Consider the following 24,353-nt stretch of genomic DNA (forward strand, 5'->3'; position numbering starts at 1 on the left):
GAAGAATTCAGGCAAAAATACAATGACATGCCACATGGCGCTCATCCAAAAATTGGAGTTCGACCATACACTCCAAGAGAGGTTTACAACAAATTTAAGAAATGGACCAAGGATGATAAACCGCTCTGGAAAAAATGTGTTAATAAGCAGTGGGAAGTTGAAGAGATTCCAAACTATTGAAATATTCTATATTTTTTCAAAAATTCTCATTCAAATTTGAATTTGGTTTTCAAAATTATGAATAAACATTATTTTTATTAAACTTGATTTTTAGCTCTAAGAATCAAAAGAATTTAGCGAGAAAGAATATGCAGCTCACATAGGGGTAGATAAAGATATATCTCGAAAAAAATTGAATTTATTGTAAAGAATGAAGAAGTTCATTTTAAGATTGAGTTGATTTTCAACCAAAACGAGAGAGCATGCAGGCAAATGAAATTCGAAAAGTGAAAGGAATGACATATGCAAAAGAAAAGATTCAAATAACGCAAGCGAAATATAGATCAGTTAAAATCAGAATAAAATTTCGATCTTTTCTACAGGGAACTAAAGGCTATGAGGCACTAATATATAATCAGTGCCTCATAGCCTTTAGTTCCCTACTAAAAGTGAGAAAACTTGTTCGCAATGCGAAATGATTGCGAACAAGTTTTCTCACTTCAGCGAGGGAATTGTTCCTTATGATGCATACATTATAAATATATACATCATAAGGAACAATTCCCTCTAGATAGCTGGGAAACTTTCTCTAAATAACTTATCATTTGGAGAAAGTTTCCCAGCTATCTACTGGGAACTAAAGGCTATGAGGCACTAATATATAATCAGTGCCTCATAGCCTTTAGTTTGTTATTAAAAACGAGAAAACTTGTTCGAAATGATAAACAATTGAACAAGTTTTCTCGTTTTAAGGAGGGAATTGTTCCTTATGATGCATACATTATAAATATATACATCATAAGGAACAATTCCCTCTAGATAGCTAGGAAACCCTAAATTAACTATTAATCTTTGAGATATTTTTTTATTGAGGTTAATACGTTTTTCTAAATAATTAAAATGTAAAATTTTGATTGTGAACTCATCTCTAATATTTTGGCTCCTTAATATATTTGAATCATGATCTTTGAGAAGAGTTCTCAAAAGTATTCACAAAAGCTATTTTTCCTTGAAATTTAAAAATCCTGTTTATCATATATTACCGAATTCAATTCCCTACATATTTCAAAATATTCTATGAACATTTCAATTTTTGAAAAAAACATATTTTTTCCAAATATATTTATTATCATATTTCTAATAATATTTCCTAAAGCGTCACTTTTTACTTCCTCGACGATTATTTCCCTCTCAAAAAATTCAATAGCTTACATTTTGACAGAACTTAATATGTAACAATCATACAACAGAATTACAAACTAATGAAATAATTTTAAAAATTCAGTTCGATTTTTGCCTTTTTGTCATTTCGTTTTAACATCCTTAATTGTTTGTAAGAATCATCAATGATACTTCTGACCTAAGAGTAACCGCTGATTTGAAATTTGTCCATCTCCGTATCAATCCTTTATCGGAATTGCAAAAGAGCAATTGTAAATGTTTTGACTAGCATAATTATATAGACTTCAATGATCATTCAAGAGATTTTTGATTTATTATTGATGGACAACTCAATATCTTGGATTCATTTCAGCATTTTCAATTGAAAAGATATTTTTTGAAGTATATATCCTCTTATCATTTATGTCAAAAATTATTATTATTGATTTAACATTGGTAAATTTCTTAATTTCGATTATTGATGGACAACTCAATATCTTGGATTCATTTCAGCATTTTCAATGGAAAAGATATTTTTTGAAGTATATATCCTCTTATCATTTATGTCAAAAATTATTATTATTGATTTAACATTGGTTTGTAGCATTATAAATAATGAATAATGCTTTATTTTTAGCTCATATTTAGCATTATGACAGTCTGATGTGTTAAGATCTGGCTGGCGTGTTAAGACAATAAATTCAAAATTGAGAACTTTGGCAAAATTTTCGTGGAATCATTTTTGGAAATATACAATTTGTAAGCGTTATTCAGAAAAATAGATGATAATAGAATTATCGCATTTATTTCGAGAGGTTTTGATAAACTATATTGAAAACAGCAAGATATAAACACTAATCTTGTGCCATTCTTCCTAGATACCCTTGTATTTTATCTAATCAATGCTTTGTTAAGTCAACTAACAACAGTTTGTAAATAATTTATACTACATTAGTATGTATGTTCATAATATAAGGAAAAATAGGAAAGTACGATTATGTCAAAAAAAGTTAATATGCCAGCCAGTTCTTAACACGCGAGAAACCGTCAGAGACATCTAGATTACAAAATAAACTAAGGAATATGTTTTGTATACTGATTGTTTGCCTAGAATGCAGTCCAAACGCAATGTTTGTGGTAAAATCGCCTCAAAGTGAAGAAATATGATCTGAATAACGATACAGACTGTTTGGCCGGAGAGAGGCCTTAAAATTTTTTAATGTCTGATCAAGGCATTAATACTAATGAATACAGAGAATTGAGGAGTGATTATAAATATTATATCGATTCATATAATGCAATGTATAGGTTAAAAACGGAAAATGATGACGAAATAAACTCAATTTACGAAATGATCAAAACAGAACTAATTGATTCAAAGAAGCATTATGTACAAACTATTATAAGAGATGTTTTAAATATGATTCTGTATAATAACCGCTATACAAAATCATACTTGAAACTCGCGAAACTTATATATGATGATAATAATGTGAAAGAGGTTCACGGCATCAATAGTATTTCTAACTTCCTGTTTCATAAAGAATATGATATTATACTAGATAAAACTGATAATTTCAAAGAAATAGAACTAAACCATAGAGATATTCATTCAGAAAATCCAATTTACAGAGCAATTATGAATGATGACATAAAAAACTTAATAGATTTCACAGAAAGAAATGAATTTGATGAAGATCAAAAACTTAAAAGCAAGCTATATCCATATTCTAAAGAAGGATATTCATTACTTGAATTATGTTGTTACCACGGAGCAGTTGATTGTTTCAAGTTTTTAAGAACAAAATGTGAATCAGAAATAACTGATTCATGTCTACAACTATCATTTTTAGGAGGAAATCCAGAGATTATAAGCGAATGTTTGAAATCTAAAAAACCAAATAAAGAATGCATGAAATATACAATTATTTCTCACAACATTGATTTTGTTACATTCTTGATGAATGAACACAATATAGTGATCGATTTAGAATGGTGTGGAGCATATGATAATCTTGAATCATTTTTGGTGTATTTCGACCAAATCAAAGATTTTAACGAGTGTTTCATCCATTCAACATTGTTTAATATCCCACCATTTTCAGAATATTTTTTTGCAAGAATTAAAGACATCAATATTAAAAATCAAGATGGACAAACCCCTCTTCATTATGCAGCAATGAATAATAGCAAAGACACAGCCGAACTTCTTATTTCACATGGTGCAAATATCAACGAAAAAGACAAAGGTGAACGAACCCCTCTTCATTATGCAGCAATGAATAATAGTAAAGAAACAGCTGGAGTTCTTTTTTCACATGGTGCAAATATCAACGAAAAAGACATAGATAGACAAACCCCTCTTCATCATGCAGTAATGAATAATCGCAAAGACACAGCCGAACTTCTTATTTCACATGGTGCAAATATCAACGAAAAAGGCAAAGGTGAACGAAACCCTCTTCATCATGCAGCAATGAATAATAGTAAAGACACAGCCGAACTTATTATTTCACATGGTGCAAATATCAATGAAAATGATATTAATGGGAAAACTGCTCTTCGTCTTGCAGTATAATCTTTCAGTTATTAATTAAAAATTAATTTATTTAGATTTTATTCGGAATATTTTGCAATTTCTTCAAGTAACCTCTTGGAAGCAGTATCGTACTTAACTTCGAATGTATTAACAACATTAAATCTGATTGTAGATTTTTCATTATAAACATTTTCATTTGCTTTAAGTCTGAACATGAATTCCTTTCCCTTGAGCCTATTAGTAACTTTATCTAACATTGCTGCAATTTTGTCTTCAGCATCAAGTGATTCAAGCTCTTTCTTGAATTCAGCGGCATTCATACCCATAATTCTATCGATATTCTCGCCACCGCCGAATACTTGAACAAACATTACTGTTCCTGTGAAATCTGTAATTCCGATCTTGTAATTGTAGCGGGGAACAGGATCTGTAATCATATTTCCACATGATTCACAGAACAAACCGCCATCGCGATCTTTAAGACCCTTGAATGAGCACTTTTCATTCGGGCATGCAAGATAGAAGAATGAACGCTGTGGAGTAATGTTATAAATGGATGCAATAACATCAAAGTAGTCTGTATGACCATTTCCACCAAGGTTTTCGTCCATGATTGTTTTAATCATGACAATTGGTGTTCTTCTGTTTGAATTATCAACACCGCCAGTGGATGACAATGCTTTGATGGAGCTTAATGATGGGTTTCCTGAATACCATTCGCGGAGATCGTTGGCTTCTTGGATATCTGATGGATCAACTTGAATTAAAGTTCCAACAGTGAGATTCTTTCTTCCATTGAATTCACCGATCTTAGCATCCTTAAGAACAATGATTGGATTGGAACCTTCTTGAACAAGATCGCAGTTTCTGTCCCAAAGATTTAATTCAATCTTGCGATCTGAATCATCGGCAATTTCAATACTACGATGGTTAACTTCACGGCCTGTCTTAAGTCTTTTCATCTGAGATGGTTGGATATCAATTGCAACACCGACTATATCGACTGTTGCATCTTTTGCAAGATTATCGATTTCTGAGATCTTAACAAAGTTGAACTTTGTCTTGCCAATCTCTTCTGTATCAGCATTATTGACAAGCTCGAATTTTGTATTACCATCAAAAGTAATTTCACAATCGTGCTTTGTAGGATTGTATTGTTTCTTAGCAAATGAGACTTTTCCACCAGTTATTGCGTAAACTTGGTTTTCTTCAACGAGCTCATTGAATTTTTCTGCATGATCACGCCAAGCCGTTGCCTTGATATCGCCTGACTTATCAGCAAGGATAAGAGTGAGAATCTTAAGACCCTTGGACTCTAGGTTCTTGAACTCTTTCTTGACAACACGTGCCAAAATAGTGAAATTAGAAATGTATGCTGAGAGAGAACTGATTGAGGCAAAGTGGGCTTGAGCAACACTGCGTGTTGGATGTGGAGCTGCGCGAGGTGGTGGTGGAGCTGCTTTTGCAGATGGGGCTGGAGTATTTGTTTCCTTTTCTGCCTTTGCATTTGGAGTCCATTTGACTGGAGAGCCAAGTTGAGTTGGAACATCAAGCTGTATAACATCAAAATCGTTCACATTAACTGAATGTTTGCCGTTGGCCGATGTAAATGTGCAGTTTGTAAGAGCAATGATACTGTTGACCTTGACTTCATCGTTATTGAAGAGGTCTTCAGCATGACCGTAAACAACACCTGTGACAACGAAGGAGCCATCACTTAATGCGATTCTTCTTTGAGAGTTTGGCTTTTTGTCTCCTACTTGTACAATCTGAAGAACAACACCTTCGTTAATCTGACCAGAAGTGCAGGCTTCATTTACTGCGCCTTTGCTAAGTTGGTTTACCGACATATTTTTTGACGCTCTTAACGTATGAGTTCAGAAATTTTGACGCACTTTTTCTTCCATGAAACAAGTATTGCGATTTGAGATGTTTTCTACAAAATTAACTGTTTGTTAATGCATCTACAATACATACTGTATCATATATATGAAAGATTACATAATTAGCATAGAATAAAAACAAAGAAATAAATTTATTATCAGAAGAAATCTGATATAGATGTTAATGATATGGAGGATTTATTATATTAGTGTAAAGTATATATTATGGTAAATCTTCAAAAAATACCAAAATTTATCTTCTAGCAAACCGTTCTTATTTTGCACCATAATGCGGTTATAATGATAGCTATAATTCTATCAGATAAATGTCATAAATAAACATCATTGACTTCAAGCAATTAAAAGTTTCCTTGTGACATGCCGCATAATAGACTAATTAAACATGCGTGAATCAGCTAGTATAGGAGAAGCATTTATTCAAGTAACCAATTCTAAAGTAAGATCCAAAAAAAGTACCATTCAAAATTTTTGTGAGTGCATTGAAAACAAAGTGTATTTTTATTTGTGTTATTTATTTTCTCCTAATTGTAATCATTTCGCCATATCATTATTTTCAATCAAAAAATTATTTTAAATGTTTTTCACCTTACTTTTTGGTTCTTTAGTAGCGCACAGTTATGAAAAAAAGTGCAACAATAGTTCCTTAGATCCTGACTATATCTGCTGCAATGACATTAGTTGTAAAGAACAAGATTCTACCCGAATAATTTATCAAATATGCAATAATGAGCACTCATTTTTAGCATTTATTACAGCTTTTTGTATTCCTACAATTTTATTTTGGATTTTATCATGTATTACAAAAACAAACGTACCAAAATGTACGTGGATTACAAATATCACAATCAATGTTGTATTTAGTGCAGTTATCACATCAATCTATTGTTCAATTAATTTTCCTGATTCACTTATTCCATTGGCGATTTTGAAGTCAGGTGGAATTACAGCTTTAATCTATATATACATTTCTAGCAGAATATCTCCATGTGCAATTAAAGTTAGTTATTATGATCTTATCAAAGAACAGCAAATGATAAATCATACACTTCAAGCTAAAAAATGCTGTTCATGTTGTGTTACAGCGCCACATGATCCTTTCAAACCAAGAACAAAACTTTGTGGAATTGATGAAGATTCAGCTGAAAACACCTGCGATTGCACTAGATTCATTAAAGAATCCGAATCTATTCGAGTGACCAAAGAAGAGCTCAAAGCTATCATGACTGAAAATGCCAACATTCCGCCGACACCACAAGCCAAGGGAATTTCATTTTACTTGCATAAAGGTGCACATGTACTTCATTCTGCAATGGAGCCAATACAATACGCGACCTGGTAAGAAAATGGTATTCCAGAAAAAATTTCAAAAGAGAAAGTATTTTATAAATTCAGCCCTCATTACATATACAAAGAAAACATGAGAGCAGAGCTGGAACGTGCTAATTCTGCGGCTGTTGCCAAGGTTAGAGGTTTGACTGAACATGAAACTTCTTATGATACTTTTAACCTCAATGGGATGACACAAAGAGCTATCTATGGTGATAGTTGGGTTTTTGATGTATTCACTACAATGTGGTACAGATTTTTCTACGAATTTATCTTTTTATATGGATATAATGGAATTTCTGACTTTTTTTGGAATTTTAATGCTCAAAGAATTGTTTTCAAATCCATGAAAGAGATATCAATGGATGATTCTCTTCGTGCAAAGTGTGGAGAAAGAGATAATCATATTGTAGTTGACAACCTTGATAATTTATCTAATGAAAATGAAATTCACCAAGACCTGCTCTAGCTTATTAACCATCTCAAATCAGCTTTAATGATGCAACTTCTGACCAAACTTCGATAGTAATTTTGTTGTTTTTATCGAGGTCTATAAATATTATTGGAGTTGACCTCCCAAATCATTTTGGAAGCTTGACTATGGTATTTGAAGGCTTCACTTGGCTTCATGTCACTAAAATTGCATTATTTATCATTTACTGGCCCTATGGAACTTTTTTTCTTAAACTTGAATAAGATGAAAATTGCTCGTAAGCATTGGCATTTGTAAAACTGTTTTGGGCAATATTTGAATTGTATTATTTGTTCTATGCCCAAAACGAAAAATCTTGTGTTCTATGTAAGTAATGATTGCAGATGTGGGCAACATATACTGAGCTGTTCTCTTCTGGATCACACTTATGATGGAATATAAAAAAACTCTATATCAATGAATATTGATACTGGCAACGCATGAAATCAAATAAACCTGCAAGAAATGAAATTATATTCTATTGTTTTTGATGTTTTTCATAAATTCATAAAATTCGATCTTGAAATCTGGTGAAATTTCTGGAAAAAACTTAACACTAAATGTAATGTATACGGTTAATCCATATTTTGTATCCCAATTGAATAATTATTTTCTAAAATTTTAACACGTTTTTTTCTTCTTCTCTCAGAAAAATGCGGCATTTTCCTCTCCTTGGTAGCGTTTTCAGGCAATCTGTAAAACTTCAAAGGACTGCAGAGGAAGTTAATCCACCATCAACCGCTATCGGTTCTCGTGCGATTCCATCAAGAGTCGGCATGAGAATTAATTCTCATCTAAATCAAACGTTTGCAACAACAAGTCATGAGAAAACCCGTTCGAAATCATCTAATTTCGCTACAAAGCCAGCTATGCCTCCATTAGTTAAAACACAAAGTTCGGAAATTTCGTTAGATAAAAGTATAATAGATGAATTGCAATCAAATACAGAAACTACTTCACCAGATATCGAATTAGTCGATAATACACCAAATGTCTTTTATAGAACTGTAATGCCGACGACAGCTCCACCTGCATCTTCGAATTTTGCTCAACTTACAGAATTGCTTCAAAAATTGCTTGAAAACGATAAATCTGATGATCCAGTACACCAGCATCAGATTTATGAAACAATTTTTTTAGAAGTTATTCGTCAATATTTCATTGAATGCTCAGCAGAAGGAAGAGTACTAGATAAATGCAGACTTTTCTTTTCATCGGTTTCAAAATACGTACCTCAGCTTATGTCTCGCTTTGATTCAGAGCTACAAAAAGTTAAAGATAAAATTGAAGAAAACAAATCTGTTTCACAATACTTAAAGGACAAAATCAGTCCAATGAAGACCAAACGAGAAGAACTAACTGGCATATTGGGCGACTTAAAAACGGATTATCAGTTATTAGTGAAACATCTCGACGGATTGAACCAATCGTTAACAGTTACAGGTAAAGAAGTTGATAATCTTAAAGCTGCCGGTATAAAAATTGATTCAAAGATCTCAGAAAAGAATCAAGAACTAATTAAATTAAATCAAGAGCTCAGAACTCTCGATGAGACCTCTGCCAAGTGCACATCAGATACTGTTACTGTTGCTGAGAAGCTTAAAGAGCTTTTAACAACCCAAAACGAGTTAAAAGAACGACTTTCAGAAGAATCAGATATAATTAACAAAAAAAGAACAAGAATCAGGACAATGGCAGCAGAAGTTGTTGAAATGGAGAAAGCATTAGGGATACAAAGAAATCTAATTAAACATATCGATGTTGCAACACAAGCAGAAGCTTTACCAAAATCAAATAAAAGTTCCAAAAAAGTGACAGCGCAAAGTTCAGCACAAAATGAAGTTTTATTAGAAGATAACGATTTCAAAGCCATTACAACTGCCGGCCTTGTAGAAGGTGGAATTACTATAAATACATTTGAAGATTTGACGATGTTGAAAGATTACATTTATAGAAACGCAAATTTATTCCAAATGTCAAAAGACGATATAGAAACAGGTGAAAAAGGAGAATTCCTGTTAGACAAGCCAAACGAGAACATACTCAAAGTGTTTTCAAGTCGAATTGTTTCACAAGCAATTTCAAACGCTGTGAAGAAAAATCCGAAAATTTCAATTTCAATCCAAACTTTGCCAAAAGCACCGACAACCAGTGGTTCAAAGCCACAAACAAGGCCATCAACACGTGTTGTTATTAATTCAAAGTTTACCAAGCTTATTCCTGCTGATTATTCCCAAAGAGATCCACAAGACATGTCATGGATCATTAAAAATCTCAGAATTATTTATGACGAGAAATTCCAGAAAGACATGATTTGTTTGGACAAACACCAGCCATTGAAAAACTTGGATGAGTTCATTATAGAGTTTGCTCAACAACACAATAAACTTGATTTTATTGCGTACCAGTATTGTTGGGATATCCACAATACATCAACAAAATTCGCAAATTCTAATCAAGAAATAAAATTGTTCAATGACGCATTGAATGGAGAAATTGATGTTGAACAATTATGTTTCATGTTGATTTGTAGAGACTTTATAATGAAGATAGGTGCAGTTGTTTCCATCAAAAACGAAACAGGTGCTGAAGAAACAACAGAATTTTATTTGTCACAAGATCAATTGGAACCAGCACTCCGTAAATGGTGGAAATACAGATACAATGATCGATTGTATCCAAGGCTAATGACATTGGCTGTTGCAAGACCTGCAATACACTTGGAAGCAATGAAAAGATATGTCTCAATGTCTGATATTTTGACTGTAATGGTCGAAGAATATCAAAGAGATAAAATTGATAGAATGTACGAATTACTCTGCGAAACAAGAATTTTGCCAAGAATTTCTCACGCGGAATTCCTTTATTTGATGAAGGATTTGATTCCTAAGGCTTCTCACGAAGACACAAATAACTTCTTCAGAGCAACAGTTACGAAATCAATTAAAAGAAGAGAAGTTACAAAAGAAGATTTCGCAACTGAATTTCTTAATGGTTCTTATAACTTTTTACATGATGAAGATATTGAAATGGAGTCTGCAAATGATGAATTACTTGAAGCAATAAAGAAAGAATGGGAAGAAAAACATGAATTGATTAATTTATGCGTAAATAGATTTGAAGCAATAAGTAAAGAAAATCCTGATGATTTGAAGCTGAGAACAACTGTTTCTGATGCTCAAAGATATTTAATGATGATGACTCACAACTTATCAATTAAGAATGCTCAAGAAGCTTGTTTCAACTACTTCCATTTAGTTTTCACTTTGGAAATCTTGTTCAACAAAGGTGAATTATTTGATTCATCAACATGCGAATCATCTCTTGTATCTCTGGAATGCGATGTCAAGGAATATTGGCTTGACTGCGATTTTGCTAATAGAACTTAGATTTTATTGTATTGTATTCTATTTTTGTTTGTATTAATAAATTATTATTAGTAATATTTTCAAATCAGTTACTATCACAATATCTAATATGACATTAAAAGGAAATTCTATGTTCTCAAACATTCAATTCATGTATTAATTTTCAGAAATATCTACGAGGAAATGCAAATTATTGTAATATTGCTTTGCAAAAGCCCTGCTATTGTCTTGTAGAATTGCATCTTTACAGAAATCTAGAAATCTCTGAATAATACTGATTCTTATATCATGGAGTCAAATTTTTCAAAGGTAGACCAGCAAAAATACGTTATTTCGCAATTTTTTTAAAAAAATCTTATGGTACTTATTTAGTGAGCAAGATATTGAATATAATTTTTAATAATAATATCTCAAAATCGGCCCGATAACTTTCATGCGATACTTCGCACATTAAATATCCATCCCCCATATAGTAAGTATCCATAGCCAAAATCAAAAATTATTGGTAAAAATTTTGCTGGTCTACCTTTAAATTCACCCAGGCAAAATTAAGGTTATTCGGCATAAAAAAGAAGAATACTACCGGAAAAAAAAGTAAAATTCAAAATTTCAAATCAACTAAATATTACTTACAATTATGTATAAAAATTATTCAATTTTTCAATAGACTCAGAATTTCTTTTTTATGCCGAAAAGTACTTTAGTATCACAGAATGGAACTCATTTTTTGATGAAATAGTTTCAAAGTACCATATACTCCTTGCATATTACAGTTAACTAACTTTATTTCGTTTATATTAATCAAATTACAAATGTAATCACTAAATTCAATTCAAAATCGGCAATTTTTATGCAACAATATATAAGTATGTTCAAAGTAGCATCATATCATTAAATTTAAACTGCGTGTGCTTCAATTTAAAATCAGATTAATTAATATTATGAACCTTCAACGCTAATATTTATTGTCTTCAATAAATTTTACAACTGTAAACAAAATTACACAGGTAATACTTCCAAAAGGAACATGGCTTTTCATGATATGGGGTGCCCAAGGTGGTTCCTTCAACCCCTCAGCTGGTCTTGGTGCATACTCAGAAGCAATTTTGAAAGTTGATGCACAAACTACGCTTTATGCTTATGTTGGAGCAAAAGGAAAGTGCGGAAACGAAAATTTTACCACTGAGCAATTTGAAGGTGGCAAAAATAAAGCCTGTAAAAATATTCCATCCTGCACAGGCGGATCTGCTACATTTATATCTACTGATCCATATGGCAAGCATATTCTCTTGATATCTGGTGCAGGAGGTGGTTCAGGCTACTATTCAAGTGAGTTCTTTGGCGGAGTTGGAGGTCCATATGCAGGAGACGCACTTGGTGATGCAACACATATGGAACCAGAAGATGCCAAAAAGGTTCGAGGTAAAGGAGCAACATCATCTCGTCCAGGGGATGGCGGAATTTATGTAGGTACATATGGCTATAATGCAATAAATGCGACGATAGGAAAATATTTGAAAGGAGGTGATGCTGAATGCAGTGCAGAGGGATCGGCAGGGGGTGGTGGAAGTGGTTATTTCGGCGGTGGTGGTGGTGCAGATGTAGCAGGTGGTGGTGGCGGAAGCAGCTATGCTTCTCCTGACCTGTATAATATCGTTTTGCTTGGTGGTGACAAAGCTTTCAAATCACCACAAAACCAGATTGTCACCGGCCACTCCGGAAATGGCTACATCCGAATCCAACCATCAGATCCATTCACTCTCGAAAGAAATGGAGTAGTTTGCAAACCTTCCAATATTGTCAACAACAACTTCATCATCTATGCTTTTCAATATTTTGTTTTTACCATGAATTGTCTTGTTTTATTTGTTTAATAAAAATCAAGATAAAGCGAAATCATTTATTTATAAGGCCACCACAAAAACTAAGTAGACTGGTTTTGAATTATTGAGGGTATTTGTAATTTTAGCGCTCAAAAATTACCATTCCTCGCCACTTGAATTCCAAGCCTCTTAATTCATCGGATTACTTCTTTTGATCGCTCAAATTGTTGATATTTATCTTTAAATGAGTATTTTCTTGGACAAGCTCATTAATACGAGTAGCACCAGTTTGCTCTGGACTGTTCATGATGTTTTTGAATTCATCAATCCTTGAATCTCTCATATTTAAGAGTTCTTGGTAATTCTGGATTTCAAGTAGTAGGATAGGATGGGTTGTGTGACTTTTTTTGTTACATATATATATAGACGATGCATTAAAATATATTTATTTATAAATCATTAAAAAATTAACATTAATTTTAAAATAATTATTTTCATGAATGAAAGATTCACTACCATAATGAAATAAAAAATAAAAAATAAACTTTAAAAAGAATTTGATGAGTTCAACATTGAACTTTAAGAAATAAATGATTATTTGAATTTATGAAATCAATTATTTGATTCATTCTTTCTTCAATCTCTTCTATTCTTTTTGTTAAATCATCTATTTTCATTAATGAGGTGATTCTTGATTGAGGAATAGATTTCAAACTAATCACCCCTTTTATTTTTGAAATTTTGAATCCATCAACTTTAAACATTTTATTCAATTTGCACGTTGTCAATTCTTCAAATAATTTTTTATTGTTAGCATAATAGTCATTAAATTCTTCAACAGATGAAAAAAATTTTATTTCAGTAATTGGTTTAACAACGTTTATTTTTTGTTGAACATTTTCATTAGTTTCTTAAAGTTCAATGTTGAACTCATCAAATTCTTTTTAAAGTTTATTTTTTTATTTTTTATTTCGTATGAAATGAGCGTCAAAACTAACAACGTTAAAAAATTAGGATTCACAAACGAGGAAATAAAGGATATATTAGATGAGATGTGTTATGAAGTTAGTAAATATTATTTAAGAAATTGTCAAAAATTTGCCGAGTTATTAAATGATTTAGATTATGATGGAAAAATGAATAAAGATGATGTTATAAATTTCTTATATCCCACATCTAAAGAAGAAAAACCTAAAGAACCTGATGTTTTCCCTGAATATTATGAAGAACGGATTAAAGATGATGATGAATACAATGAAATTGAAAAACTGGAAAAAATAAGAGATGAAATAGATGAAAAAATTAAGGAATTAAGAGAAGTTGAAAAATATAATGAAAATGAAGTAGAGGGTTTAATGAATATCCCAGCTTCAGAATCAGCAGTTCAGAAATCTCATGAAGAAAGATATAAAAATTATGTCTCAGAATCAACACAAAATTTATTAGATGGCGAAATAGATGAAACACTTTCAGAAGAAGGTACTAAATTTATTCGTAAACATAAGTTACAATTTATTGATAATGAAGAATACCCTTGTATCTTACTTTCACCCCCTCTCGATTCTGAGAAATTCAAAAAAGCTCTTAAAAACGTGACATATGCAACTAATACGATTAAGAAAGAAGATCATGATATTTACACAAATTATTATTTAAATAAATGCACAGGTGTTGATAAAGTTTTTGATTTATTAGATAAAATATCAAAAGAAACCATTGGAACATATAAAATTTTGTGTGATTGTGGTTTCATTGTTGAAGATACTAATAATGTTTCATATGAAAGAACAGCACCGAAGGAAGATGAAGTGGAAAGGTCTATACCATTCGTTATTAAGAACATAAAAGATATGAAAACGTATAAGCATTATATTTATTCATTTATTTCAGAAAAAATGGAAGCAACCCATAAAACATCTTCTCATCATTTTATAGCTATTCATACATTCCTTTTCAAAGTTGTGAAATTAAATAAGACAGGAATTAGATTTAATGTATCAGGGTACACATTCTTGAGTAAATTAAAATGTATTCGTCACGTCGCAGATGATAAAAATTTATGTGTTCTTAATTCATTTTATGGGTTTTAAAAAATAAACTTTATTTTTATTTATTTTTATTCTTACATAAATGAACAAAAACGGAACAGCTAAAATGAATGATAATCAAATTAGAGCAGAAGGTAGAAGGTTATTTAAACGCTTCTATAACATTCCTGATGGTGTTAATCCTAAAACTCGTAGAAGCTATTTAAATGAAGCAATAGATGCATATGAAGGGTTTGACATTTCATCAGAAAGTGAGAGATTAGCGAGAATGTTAAATGTTAATATTGATTTCTATTATTGTGATCTTCAACCAGAAGACGTGGACATAAATAAGGTAGACTTTCCATTAGTGGAATCAATAATGATAGATCCAGAATTTGAAACAGTAAATATTTTATTAACACAGAGTCCATGTGGAAAACTTCACGCTGACAGAATAACAGACGTTGAAGCACTCACCGGCTATAGAGTTTGTCCATATTGTAAAGAAGAAGTTTATTCTATCCGTGATGATCCAGAAAGGAAAAACCAAAGAAGATTTTTAAAGCATTGTGAGAAATGTAAAGAAAATAATGGAAGATTAATTCAAGACGTTCAGTTGCAAAAGACACAGCAACCATATGCACCACATATTACGAAACAGAAGATATATCAGTGGTTATTAGCTCATAATTTGCAGGAATATTATCAACCGACAAGATATTATATTACTTTTGACTTCGAAACATTAGAGACTAAAGAAGAATTACAACTTTCTGAGTGTGCAACTTTGAACGCTTACTTAAAACCATTCATGGTATCATCAACGGTTAAATTAAATGATAAAACGTATACGAGGAATTTTTGCTTAACTTCGAGTGATTCTTTTATTTCTGATTGGATTGAGTTTTTATTTTCAACCTGTTCATTAGTTGCTAAATCAAATATTGAACAATATGAAGAATTAATGAAGTCCGCAAACGGCGGGGACTTTGTCCATACATTAAATGAAAAACAGAAGGAAGCATTTAAAGAACTTCTAGATGAGGAATTCAATAAAGTGAATATCATAGGTTTTAATTCGGGAAAGTTTGATTTAAATTTAATTCTTCGTGATTTAAACACTGCAAAATGGAAAATAAAATCAATGCTGGGTTCATCTTCACAATTTAAGCAAATCATTGTAAAGAAAACAAACGTTCCATATGAATTGAGATTTATTGACATCAGAAATTATATAGCGGGTGGGACATTAGACCAATTCACTCAAGATTTCGGAAACAATAAATCACGTGTTAAATCCTTTTTCCCTTATCAATTCATCACATGGGAAAATTACGAAGAAGAATTATATAAAGTGGAACCATTCACTCAAGATTCATTTTATTCAGCATTAACTCAAGAAACTATATCAGATAGTGATTATCAAATATATCTCAATGATGCTAAAAACTTTAAGAATAGATTAGAATATTTTATTCATTATTGCAATAAAGATGTTGAAATTATGATTGACCCAATCGATAAAATTATTGAAGAAACATTTGTTTATAAATTGATATGCTTCATAATCTTTCTTTATCATCGAATGCTTCAATGATTCGTTACGCTTTAGCATATAAAGACTTTAATCCTAATGAAAAATATCCTGAGGAAGAGATAGAATCAAGTTTTGAATTAACGAAAAAGTATTGGAAATATAAAATTGAATCATATAAGAAACAAGATGAAAAAGCAGAAAGAGATACTAAAAATAATGTTTCAATGGATGATTTTCAATACTATCACGATTTAATCCTTTCATCTAAATGCAAAATGTGTGGTAAAGCGTTTACATATGCAAATAAACCAACATTGGATAGAATCGATAATGAAAAACCACATACCAAAGAAAATTGTCAGTTAATGTGTTGTTATTGCAATGTCGTAAAATCAAATAAAGATGAAGATGTTCAACGTTTAAGAATCAATTTAAGAAATTATGCATTAAAAAATAATTTACCAATGACTTTAGATTCAGTTGAAGCTTATCACATTCTCCGTAATGGAATTACTGGTGGTTTATCAAATGTTCAACATAGAGTAAATCTTAAAGGAATCACGCACATTAATAAACTTTCATATAATCCAGAAACTAAAACTGTATCAAATGAGGACACCACCAACATCATGACTCATTTCGTTGGTGTTGATTTTAATTCATTATATCCTTCATCATTTTCATCTAATCCTCATGATTTCATTCAATATACTGACCATAAAATGTATATGCCGGGAAGATTGAATGGTGTTATCATTTGTGATACAGCAACAAAGAAAGCAAAAGCACTGGGAATAATTAAGAAGAAAAATACTTTATTCGTGGCTGAAGTAAAGGGTCACATTGATGAAAAATACATTAATGATTACATAAACTTTTTACCGATAATAAGAAACTTAGATATTATCACAGATGAAAAAACAATTGGCAGTTTTATGTATAATTACATGAAATCAAACAATCTACCAGTTGACCAGAAACAGAGGAAATTAACTCAGTTAGCATCAACACACAACCAATATCAACCATTTTCTTCTTATTATCTTTGGTATCTAATCGACAGATTTCATTTTATCATCGATGATATTCAATCAATTTTAACATTTACTAAAAACACTTGTTTTAATGAATTTGCGAACAAATTTATGAACGAAAGACAAAAGGCTGAATTAGAAGGAAATAAAGGAAAAAGTTTATTTTGCAAGATTTCACTTAATGGATCATATGGTTACGATGCAATGAATACACAAAATTACGCAAAGACTAAAATAATGAATGCACAGAAGGCACGCGTTGCATGTATGTCAAATAAGTTTAAAAACATAAGAGAAATAGGTGAAGATACATATCAAGTGATGCTCAAAGATAGATTTTATAGATGTGATACATGTTTACAAGAGGCATTCTTCACTTTAGATAACGCAAAATACTGGTATTTGGTTTTCATTTATGATTTTATGTATAAATGCATGAATGTTAATCGTTTTCATTTCATTGAAGGTGATACTGATTCATCTTATTGGGCAATCGCTGGCGACCCAAATCTTCCTAACACTCAAGCATTTCAAGCAATTGTTACCGATAAACAATTTTATGATAAAAACATTTTCAAATTCGCACCTTTTGATTTCTTCTGTTTTGATGAGAAATTTAAACCTAAATTAAAGAATAAAGCTGAAGAAAAAGCACATGAGAAGAAATTATTGGGTTTAGCAATTGAGAAACAAGGTGATAACATGGTTGCTTTATGTCCTAAGTGTTATACTTCATTCAACGGTTCAATTGATGGGGGTGATTTTAAAAAGATTGCACAAAAAATGAAAGGTGTTAGTTTACGACAAAATAAGCAATTAACACCTAAAAATTATTTGGATATAATAAATGATAAAGTTATTTTCGATGGTCAGAATATTAATTTACAACTTAAAAACGGGTCAATGACTCGCTTAACAATTGGTAAGACTGCATTAACAGGAGCACACACTAAGGCTGTATGTTGTGAAAATGGATGTTGTATGCCATTTATTTAATACAATTTAAAATTTTATTTTTAATGAAATGCCACAGAAGAGACAAAAGGAACCGTTAATGATGGCTTTGATACTATGATTCAAAGAGGCGGGCACCCTTAAAACACTTATTTTATTTTTATATAAATGAATAGCGTAGATTTAAAAAATTTAATTGATGATTTAGTACTTAATCAAAATTTTCTTAATTATTATGAATTAAAATCATATCTCCAAAAATATGATAACAATATAACGGGTGATGATATGGATTATTATTATCCATATTATAAAAATGAAATTTTGAAATATCATAATAAAATAATTTCTGAAATTAAAGACAAAATTAAAAATAATGAATATACAAAGGGAAAAACTAAATCACAACTTAAACAGTTGAAAGATTTCAAAAATAAAGTATTAACAGAAGAAGATATTGATGAATTATATAATTTATATAATCCTGAGCCACAAAAACCAAATGTTCAACAGCTAAAGGAACAAAACGCCCAGGTCCTTCAGACCATAAATGAAGCACAAGCTTTAATTTATGATTCATTAGTTAAACCATATTCAGCCCGACTTTTAAATGAAGATCAACTTTTGGAATTCATAAAACTCGAAGCGGGAAAGTATATCAACCTTTATATACAGCATATTTATGAATAGAAACCAGAATTAATGAAAGGAAAATCAACAACTAAAACTTCATCATTCAAAATCAAAGCAGATAAAATTAAACCACTTGCAACAACCAAAACGACAGTACCGCCTCCTCCTTCAGTTAATCCTTCATCATTCACTTTATATCCATTTCAACATTAAAGAAGCAAAAAGATTTTAAAAAGCATTTCAAGATATTAAATAAACCAACTGACCCAAAAATTCAACCGTTAAAGGAAAAATTTAGTCGCCCTTCATTTGCACCATATCCATATTCATACGAAATCGATCATCTGGAATATTCAAAGAAACGTTACTTATTTATTTGCCATTAACATTAACACTAGATATTTATATTGCATTCCGGTGAAAGGGAAAACAGAACAGGAAACAAAAGAGCTATTCCTTAAGATCAAGAGTAGATAATATCAGGGGTGATGGTGATAAAGGATTTCAGGCAACTATGACTCATTATTTCCCACAAATTAATTTTTTCTTTTCATCCTCTCCATATACGTTTCATAAAAATAGTTGATGCGGTAATGAGAACTCTTAGAGATGCGTTAGGGGTTAACGGTCAGATATACTGGGATGGAAATCATGACTCCATCATACAGCAGTTAGTATATTATTACAATAATATATGGCATAGAACTATAAACATGAAACCAGTGGAAATGAAAAATGATATTTCAAAAGAATGGGAATATATTAGACAGCAAATGGAAAGGTTGAATGATGTTAAACGTGAACAAATTAATTCGGGGCTCATGAATTTTAAACAAGGGGATAAAGTTTTAATTCATCTCGATTATGGAAAAACTGATAAATCAATGACAAAAAGAAGACGAAGATTTGACACAATAGCTGAATTTGTTAGATATATTAACGGCAATGCATTAGTTGAAGTTGACAATAAATTAATAGAAATTCCGATTTATTTTATTACTCCTTTATATTTAAATAATATTTAATTTTTTTTTATTTCGTAAGAAATGAGTGACAACAAAGCAGCCAAGAGTCCTGATTTAATTAAGATTCAGAGTCCAGACGATGAATATAAAAAGAAACTAAACAGAATTAAATCAAAAATATGCTATTACAAAAAGAAGCCACAATGTGATGGGGTTGATGCCCATAAAACTAAAGTAATTGAAAACGATAAAGAAATAATCGAAAAATTAGAAACTTATCGTTCAATCATTAAACTGAGTGAAGCAAAAATAAAAGAATTTAATAGAATAAATAAATTGATTGGAAGAGATGAATTTAATAAAGATGAATTTTTAAACTCTATCCAAATTTAATTTTTATTCCTCTTCGACAACATCTCTCTTTCCATCATTACTGCATAACCACATTTTCTCAGTTTTAGTGGTTTGTTATTTTTAGCAAGTTCTCGCATCATTTTTATCATTTCCTCCCTTGTTATGATTCGTGGTAAATTTTGAGCTTGTGGGGTATCCATTTATGATAAAAATAAAAATTTGTTATCAGTTATTTTATCGTTAAGTGACTCAAAGAGTCCGGAGACAAAGTCTCATGGTTTTTAGGTTATTCAATAATTAATTATTTTTGAAGAACTGAAGGTGTCACCAGGTCACCAGGTCACCAGGTTAATTAACTTCTTTAAAAAAATGAGACAACATGACATTTTGACAACACAGCAGGATTAATGAGGAAGGCACTTATGAATTATTTTTGAAGAACTGAAGGTGTCACCAGGTCACCAGGTCACCAGGTTAATTAACTTCTTTAAAAAAATGAGACAACATGACATTTTGACAACAACACAGGAGGAAGGTATTTTATCGTATATGTTTTGTCATGATTTCTTCATCGTAAACTCTATGTCAAACATGAACATAAATGTTTTGTCAAACATGAACGTATATGCTTTGTCATGATTTCATCGTAATGAGTGTAAATGACCCAAAATATATTTTAGGGTAGAAGGGTAGATCTAACCTCATTTCTAACCTCATTTCTACCCTCTTGCGATTTTCATACGGAATCTCTTCTCTCGGTTTTCCGAGGGAAGCAATCATATGAGGAAATTCTTCTAAAAGTTCTTTTGTCTGTTGGTTTTCAAACCAATGATATGCTTGCTTTGTAGAACGAAGAGCATTCATTATACTTTGCATTTGGTACATGTCATCTTTGACCGAACGAATGAGTCTCAATTGTTTGTTATACTGTATGTACTCGTATTCTTCATTTATGGCTTCATGAACGATAGCAGTTGTTGTGTTCTCTGATGTTGACATTACTGTCATTTCATACAAAATAAAAATAATTTTAAAACTAACTTTATTTTCTGACTTTCACAAAAGACCAAAAATAAACGCTTTACATGTATTTTTCAGCAACTTCGTCAAATAATTTTATAGCTTTATCTATCTCATCTACTTCAAACGTTTCTTTACCTTTCATGGGAGCACCATACATTTTCTCAAAAACTTCAAGCAGTTCTGTTTCAGCAGCTCTCATATCATTAACGAACACAACCTTGACTCTATTGACTGTACTGTCATATCTTTGAGTTATATTATATGTTCTTCCTATCTTATATCTCTTTGTATTGAAGTCCTTCGGTTTCTGAACGATGTAAAGTAAGCCTTCACTGCAACGTTCAGAGTCGAATGAACCATAAGTTATGAAGTTATATCCAACAACTGGGTCTAACCATAACAAAACTATTGGTATAAGACTTTTGTCTATAAGATATGCTCTTGTTCCATGAAATGCTACTGATATCATAAGCTCAGGATTTCTTGTCAAAATTTTCTGAGTAGAAGCAATTCTAACCCAGTCCTTTGTTTTCTTTCCAGATGGTGTTATAATGTCTGACAAAGAATATTTGTTGTATTTCTTTGAGTATCTTACGTTTAAATCACCTATTCTAACCACTTTGGTGTCATTGTCAATCTTTCTAACTGTTTCAAACTCAATGTTTGACATTACGGTCTTTACATACAAAATAAAAAATTTTCTTAGAAAAAATTAGCGTTATTTTTCTAACTAATGAAATTCATGAAATTTGGTCATTTTTCAGACAAAAATAATGTTTAGGGTAGATGGTTAGATCTAACCTCATTTCTACCCTCAAGATTTACAAACGTTTAACGTGATATACGTTATGAATTCGTGAAATTTTAAATATTTTTGTAGCTTCTATTTCTTCAGTTAATATATCAAAAATTTTAACAATGTCGAAAGTTTCTTTATACTTCTTCTTGACATCAGATAAAAGGAAATCATCAGCTGTTGAATAGTTTTTATTAAGAAATGTCAACATGTCCATTTTATCTTCTGCTGGTTTCTCTACTTCTTTCTTTAAGTCTGCGTAATCGTTTCTCATTCTTTCTATCTCTTTTAGTGAGTAGTTATATTTCCTCATTGCTGCTTTACATTTTGAACATTGCGGATTCATTTTTGCGTTATACATTGAAACATTACCAGCTAAAATAACTAAAGCATCAATGGCTTTCTTTAACTCAAAAGTTGTTGGTTTTATTTGTTCGTTCCATACTTTGCCTCTTCTGTCTTTATCTCTTATCTGCCATACACATTCAGCAACTAATGAAACAAAGTTGTCGTAAGTCTTAAACTCCTCAGATTTATATATGTCAGAAATGTTTTTATAAACCATGTCGCAATCTTTGTTCATAACTTTATGGTTGCAATGAAAACCAAGGAATTCATAATTTACTTTACGTATGAACTTCTTTATTTCTACTGAATCAGTAACTTTAACTTCAATTTCATAGAATTCAGGAATAGTTAGTTTTTGTTGCTGAACTTCCGGTAATTTAGGCAAATGGTCTATGATATCTTGCATTTCATATAGCTCCTCTCCATTTGTTTCATCTTTCGCACTACAGTCTAAATTACTTGTTAAAAGTTCTTGCTTAATTCTTTGTATTTCTGTTTCAAAAGTATATGAAGAAGGAATGAAGTTTTTCATCTCTACCAACATTGACGTAGGATTCATGATTAATGAATTTGGTGCCGTAGTTGTGGACAGAGTCCCGCCGTTCGTGGCTTGAATTGTTGTTGTGCCGATTGTTGAAATCATATCTTTTATACAAAATAAAAAAATAAAAATAAAACTAACTTTATTTCTTCTGTCTTAAGGAAATTCATGAAAATTCATGAGGGTAGAAATGAGGTTAGATCTAACCATCTACCCTAAACATTATTTTTGCTGAATTCAGCAACAAAATGAACGAGGTCAGGATGTATGTAAATACCTTTGAATTCATTTATAACGCCCTTAGTAAGCTCATAAAATGCTTGTTTTGAGGTGGAGCCAAAAGTGGCTCGACCGTATTCTTTCAACCAAAACTCAAGAATTTCCTGCATGAATTTTGTATAAAAAAACATCCGTCGGAATTCAGACGGTTGCTATATTCTTCACAAAATGCCTTATAATACTCTTCCCAGGACTTATTTTCCAACAACTTTCTAAAGTCTTTCCTAAACTGACTGACTGACTGACGGCACAAAGTGGCTTAACGAAAACATTAATATATAAAATTCATGAAAATTCATAACGTATATCACGTTAAACGTTTGTAAATCTTGAGGGTAGAAATGAGGTTAGAAAAGTGGTTAGAAAACGTGTTAGATCTAACATGCTAACATAAACATTATTTTTTGGTGTAAATAAATGGTACCATTAATGATATCATGACTGTTCTCGTTCATGTCTGATTTACATCTAATGAAAAAGTTTAGAAGAATTTTCTTATTCTTTCTGGCATATTTTTATCTTTCCAGTACTCCCGCTCTAATGGTCCCAGATGTGTTGGCTTCGACTCTCTCAAGTTCTTAGATGGTATAACATCTTCAACGCCTCCTTCATAAGTCTTGACAAATCATTTACGATGAAACCATTAACGTAAACATAAACGTAAACATTTATTTCCTGTGTTGTTGTCAAAATGTCATGTTGTCTCATTTTTTCAGAGAAGTTAATTAACCGAGTGACACATGGTGACATAGTGACACCTTCAGTTCTTCAAAAATAATTAATTATTGAATAACCTGAAACCATTAACGTAAACATTTATTTCTGCAGTTCATCCATTACTTCATTACCTAATTAATTACAGACATAAAATATATTTAGTTCATTCGGTAAGCCTTGACCCAAAAGTCTGGGCTCAAGCACATTCAATGAACGCGGTACCATGCGAATACAGTCACAAATGGTGCCATGTAATCTTTACCCGAGCCTGTTGGATTTGTTGTGAAAGTGTGTGAATGATTACCTGCGGTTCCACAGAAAATACCTGTGCTTGAATCTACTGGGTCAGTTGTGATATCATATCTATTCATTCCCCATCTATCCGAACCC

The 24,353-nt window shown here is 31.3% G+C and overlaps 9 protein-coding genes across 9 annotated transcripts, besides 7 other annotated features; 6 read left to right on the top strand and 3 right to left on the bottom strand.

Moving 5' to 3' along the window:
- Nucleotides 1-103: part of a mobile genetic element that runs on past the window's edge.
- A 555-nt stretch (nt 104-658) lies between these two features.
- Nucleotides 659-746: a mobile genetic element.
- A 159-nt stretch (nt 747-905) lies between these two features.
- Nucleotides 906-991: a mobile genetic element.
- A 365-nt stretch (nt 992-1,356) lies between these two features.
- Nucleotides 1,357-1,398: a mobile genetic element.
- Nucleotides 1,357-1,398: a terminal%2Cinverted (terminal inverted repeat of ISTv3 transposon ID:TVAGG3_0233300).
- Nucleotides 1,399-2,539: 1,141 nt separating this feature from the next.
- TVAGG3_0233310 (protein kinase protein) lies at nt 2,540-3,898 on the top strand (the record flags this gene model as incomplete). The annotated part of the gene is made up of 1 exon (XM_001300571.1): nt 2,540-3,898. The coding sequence occupies one exon, from the start codon at nt 2,540-2,542 to the stop codon at nt 3,896-3,898; it is 1,359 nt and encodes a 452-aa protein (XP_001300572.1).
- A 38-nt stretch (nt 3,899-3,936) lies between these two features.
- TVAGG3_0233320 (DNA recombination) lies at nt 3,937-5,709 on the bottom strand (the record flags this gene model as incomplete). Its single annotated transcript, XM_001300570.1, has 1 exon — nt 3,937-5,709. One exon carries the CDS (start codon nt 5,707-5,709, stop codon nt 3,937-3,939), a length of 1,773 nt encoding a protein of 590 aa, XP_001300571.1.
- A 628-nt stretch (nt 5,710-6,337) lies between these two features.
- Nucleotides 6,338-7,102, top strand: TVAGG3_0233330 (uncharacterized protein; the record flags this gene model as incomplete). The annotated part of the gene is made up of 1 exon (XM_001300569.1): nt 6,338-7,102. One exon carries the CDS (start codon nt 6,338-6,340, stop codon nt 7,100-7,102), a length of 765 nt encoding a protein of 254 aa, XP_001300570.1.
- A 78-nt stretch (nt 7,103-7,180) lies between these two features.
- TVAGG3_0233340 (uncharacterized protein) lies at nt 7,181-7,558 on the top strand (the record flags this gene model as incomplete). Its single annotated transcript, XM_001300568.1, has 1 exon — nt 7,181-7,558. One exon carries the CDS (start codon nt 7,181-7,183, stop codon nt 7,556-7,558), a length of 378 nt encoding a protein of 125 aa, XP_001300569.1.
- Nucleotides 7,559-8,080: 522 nt separating this feature from the next.
- TVAGG3_0233350 (axonemal dynein light chain family) lies at nt 8,081-10,950 on the top strand (the record flags this gene model as incomplete). The annotated part of the gene is made up of 1 exon (XM_001300567.1): nt 8,215-10,950. The coding sequence occupies one exon, from the start codon at nt 8,215-8,217 to the stop codon at nt 10,948-10,950; it is 2,736 nt and encodes a 911-aa protein (XP_001300568.1).
- Nucleotides 10,951-11,439: 489 nt separating this feature from the next.
- TVAGG3_0233360 (glycine-rich protein family) lies at nt 11,440-12,803 on the top strand (the record flags this gene model as incomplete). The annotated part of the gene is made up of 1 exon (XM_001300566.2): nt 11,967-12,803. The coding sequence occupies one exon, from the start codon at nt 11,967-11,969 to the stop codon at nt 12,801-12,803; it is 837 nt and encodes a 278-aa protein (XP_001300567.1).
- An 892-nt stretch (nt 12,804-13,695) lies between these two features.
- Nucleotides 13,696-14,162: a mobile genetic element.
- A 1,415-nt stretch (nt 14,163-15,577) lies between these two features.
- Nucleotides 15,578-15,742, bottom strand: TVAGG3_0233380 (uncharacterized protein; the record flags this gene model as incomplete). The annotated part of the gene is made up of 1 exon (XM_001300565.2): nt 15,578-15,742. A coding segment is annotated over one exon (165 nt), but the record flags the coding sequence as incomplete, so codon positions are not given.
- Nucleotides 15,743-16,783: 1,041 nt separating this feature from the next.
- TVAGG3_0233390 (DNA/RNA polymerases family) lies at nt 16,784-18,349 on the top strand (the record flags this gene model as incomplete). Its single annotated transcript, XM_051227421.1, has 1 exon — nt 16,784-18,349. The coding sequence occupies one exon, from the start codon at nt 16,784-16,786 to the stop codon at nt 18,347-18,349; it is 1,566 nt and encodes a 521-aa protein (XP_051112407.1).
- Nucleotides 18,350-21,048: 2,699 nt separating this feature from the next.
- Nucleotides 21,049-24,353: part of a mobile genetic element that runs on past the window's edge.
- Nucleotides 22,104-23,069, bottom strand: TVAGG3_0233410 (organellar and viral DNA polymerase type B; the record flags this gene model as incomplete). Its single annotated transcript, XM_001309698.1, has 1 exon — nt 22,104-23,069. The coding sequence occupies one exon, from the start codon at nt 23,067-23,069 to the stop codon at nt 22,104-22,106; it is 966 nt and encodes a 321-aa protein (XP_001309699.1).

This window comes from Trichomonas vaginalis, chromosome IV (genome assembly GCF_026262505.1).
Source record: "Trichomonas vaginalis G3 chromosome IV, whole genome shotgun sequence".
Classification (NCBI taxonomy): domain Eukaryota; phylum Parabasalia; order Trichomonadida; family Trichomonadidae; genus Trichomonas; species Trichomonas vaginalis.